This window comes from Patagioenas fasciata, chromosome 30 (assembly GCF_037038585.1).
Source record: "Patagioenas fasciata isolate bPatFas1 chromosome 30, bPatFas1.hap1, whole genome shotgun sequence".
NCBI lineage: Eukaryota > Metazoa > Chordata > Aves > Columbiformes > Columbidae > Patagioenas > Patagioenas fasciata.
The window spans coordinates 1,697,942-1,701,616 of NC_092549.1; the positions used below are offsets into that span (position 1 = coordinate 1,697,942).

General features: G+C 50.6%; 1 protein-coding gene across 1 annotated transcript; it reads left to right on the forward strand.

Moving 5' to 3' along the window:
• Window positions 1–875: 875 nt before the first annotated feature.
• LOC136112861 (olfactory receptor 14A16-like) lies at window positions 876–1,919 on the forward strand. The gene has a single exon (XM_065857771.1). The coding sequence runs from the start codon at window positions 876–878 to the stop codon at window positions 1,917–1,919; it is 1,044 nt and encodes a 347-aa protein (XP_065713843.1).
• The last annotated feature ends 1,756 nt before the right edge of the window (window positions 1,920–3,675 follow it).

Here is a 3,675-nt window from a genome sequence, read left to right on the forward strand (position 1 = left end):
TTCCTGCAGGTGTGTCCATGGGAACACGTGTCCAGCTTTGCTCTGACCTGGGGGCTGTGGGCAATGCAGCCCGTGGGGCTGGGGAATGAGCTGAGTCTCCCTGAATCAAATGCCATCATTAGGACCTCTGGCTATCTCCTTGAGGTTTTCTTCCAAGCTGTGAGCTTCTTTCCAGGATGAAAACCTCTCCTGTAGCACTTTAGCATTATCTGAATTCCCTATGAAGAAGCGCAGAGATGCTGCAACAGCCAAAATGCTGTTTGGTTTGTCAAATGAGCCACGTGTGTCCTTGGCTAAACGTGGGGGGTTGAGACCTTAGGAAAGGGTGAGACATGTCATGGTCTGTGGTGGGTCCCTCTGCTCTCAACAGTGCCTGGTGGCTTTTCAGGGTAACATGGGAGTGTGATCAGAAAGGTGCCAGCCCAGGGCAGCTGGAGCAAGACAGAGGGACAGACCAGCTGCCCTCACTCTGCACTGACCCACAGGCATCCTCTGGTCTCTCAGGACTCGCTCTGTTCTCCCTGAGTGCAGCCGAAATGCTGAGGGTTTCTGACACCCAAGAACACTCCCCAGGGCAGGAGGTGAGAAGGAGCTGTAGAAACACCCAGCCTATCAAACTCAGTTTCTCAGGCCTGGGGGTACAGATGGTGAAAGTCCCTTCTGCACCAGGAGCTGTTCCAGCTGACAAATCTGAACCCCAGGACTGGCCCCTGTCCCACCAGCCCAGGGTCAGGGTGACTTCTCAAGAGCCCCTAGGCAGTGACCCTGCTCTTCATTGCACACTCATCAAGCACCGACGAGGGCTCCAGCCAGGGCATTCTCCTGGAAAAAGAAAAGTGTCTGTTTGTGTGACAGGGTGGGAGGGTCTGTGGGAGATGGCTTTGGTTTTTCCCAGAGAAGTCTCCCCTAACTTGTCACTGTCTTTTCCTCCTTGCACAGATCCTCATGCCCACAGGCAGCAAATGTCCAACAGCAGCTCCATCACCCAGTTCCTCCTCCTGGCATTCACAGACACACGGGAGCTGCAGCTCTTGCACTTCTGGCTCTTCCTGGGCATCTACCTGGCTGCCCTCCTGGGCAACGGCCTCATCATCACCACCATAGCCTGGGACCAGCACCTCCACACCCCCATGTACTTCTTCCTGCTCAACCTCTCCCTCCTCGACCTGGGCTCCATCTCCACCACTGTCCCCAAGTCCATGGCAAATTCCCTCTGGAACACAAGGGTCATTTCCTTTCAAGGGTGTACAGCACAGCTCTTTTTGTTTATCTTCCTGATCACAGCAGAATATTGTCTGCTCACCATCATGTCCTACGACCGCTATGTTGCCATCTGCAAACCCCTGCACTATGGGACCCTCCTGGGCAGCAGAGCTTGTGTCCACATGGCAGCAGCTGCCTGGGCCACTGGGTTTCTCCATGCCGTGCTGCACACGGCCAATACATTTTCACTGCCACTGTGCAAGGGCAATGCCCTGGACCAGTTCTTCTGTGAAATCCCCCAGATCCTCAAGCTCTCCTGCTCACACTCCTACCTCAGGGAAGCTGGGCTTATTGTGGTCAGTGTCTGTTTAGCATTTGGGTGTTTTGTTTTCATTGTTCTGTCCTATGTGCAGATCTTCAGGGCCGTGCTGAGGATCCCCTCTGAGCAGGGACGGCACAAAGCCTTTTCCACCTGCCTCCCTCACCTGGCTGTGGTCTCCCTGTTCCTCTGCACTGGTGTGTTTGCCGACCTGAAGCCCTCTTCCATCTCCTCCCCATCCCTGGACCTGGTGGTGTCTGTTCTGTACTCAGTGGTGCCTCCAGCAGTGAACCCCCTCATCTACAGCATGAGGAACCAGGAGCTCAAGGATGCCCTGAGGAAACTGATGGCTGGATTATTTTATGAAGCAATAAACTGCTCATCAGCTTCTGCATAATGGTTATAGTGTTAATTGTTGCAGGCTCAGCCTGTCCTACTGTATTTTTTGTTGCTACTTGGGGTTTTCACGTGATAATTTTGTCATCCCCTTTCTAATTCACTGTTTTCTTTGCTTACTGAGGGGCTGTGTAAATGAGAAGCTGTGCTCTGTGTGTGTTTAAACAAATTAATAGGCCTTGCAGCATGTGTTTTCTCCTGATATCCTTTCACCAAGGCCTGTTTGGAGCTGCAGGGACAGTTCCTGTGTGCATAGAAGGAGGGGAAAAGAGTCCAGCATGGCAGCCGTGCCAGGGAGCACCAGCGCTTGGTCTTCCAGAGCTGTTCTCATTTAACTTCCACACTCTCCTTCTCATCCCTTGTGTTGGTGCAAGGCCTGAGTGCTCTGGCAGCTTGGTCCCCGTCCTGCTGTGTGTCAGTGCTGTGAGCGCAGGCAGGGACAGGCAATGGGCACTGCTGTGACAGAGCTGGCCTCACAACAGCCTTTCCAGATAGAAAGGTGATCTCCTATGGGCAGGGCCTGAAGTTTTAGCTCTTCTTACAAAGATTCTCTCAAGAACATACCCACAAAAGCGGCCCTAAAAATGCAAACACCAGGATACTGGTGAACAGTGTGTGTGTGCAACGTCCTCTCACAGCCAGGCCTCCTGTCAGAGACCTGCAGGACCAGCAGGGCGGGGTCTGGGCTGTGCTCGTGTGCACTGGACACCCAGGGCAATTGTCACGTACTTACCCCTCACAGCCACCTTCCCACCCATGTTATGATGGGTGGGAAGCTGGCTGGCTGACCAAGCCCAAATATCATCAGTGGTACAAAGTGCTCCATTTAACCAGTTCATAGCAGCATCCCTCAGTGAAGAGTACTGGGGCCAACACTGTTGAATGGCTTTACTCTCCCCCTGCATCATGTCATGGAGCATATTTTCAGCTCCTTTGTGGATGATGCAAAGCTGGGCAGAGGTCAAGAACAACATCACCTGGTGGACCCTCCCTTGAGCAGGAGAGTGAGACAAGATGATGTTCAGGGCTCTCTTCAAACCTGAGTTATTCTATGATTCAATGCATCTTTACCTTGAAGAGCTCTTTGAAGACAGAAGATGTAGTCCTTACCAGTAAAAAGAATGAATCCTGCCTGCAACTGCTAACCTAAAATATGTAAATCCTCTCAGTTTGGGTCTGTCTGCTCCACTAACGAAAGTGACCTTTAAAACACCTAATCAGAACTTGCAAAGAATATTGTCCTTGCAGCGCAGACACTCTGGAGCCTGCACAATTAGTTGAGTCTTGTTTTAACATCTCTCTCAAGACTGTTACATGAAGTGTCCTTTAGCTGAACTTTTATCTTTATACACTCATTATAATACTAAAATACACATCCCTAGGATGGGAGACGCAGGCTCAGCCCAGGACCCTTCCTCAACCACCATGCGTGGTGATAAAATAATTTTCTAACCAAGATGCTGAGGTGTAAACGCTTGGCTCTTTAGGACTGCAGTGAGGGTCTGAATGCAGGGTTAAGATTTTGTATACATTAGCTGTTTCTTTTCTATCTGATGTGCTGGCTTTGCTCCAGCATCCAGACTTGCACAACTCTGTAATAAACAGTATCTCGTCTCTGGGTGTGGGATTGGCTTTGCACTTTGGGTAGCGAATTCACAATTAGTGACCAGGAAGAAGGAAAAAAAGGAAAAAAATGAAAAAATAAAAGAGGCAGGGAAGGACATGGAAAAGGTGTCAACATTTCACATTCCTATAAA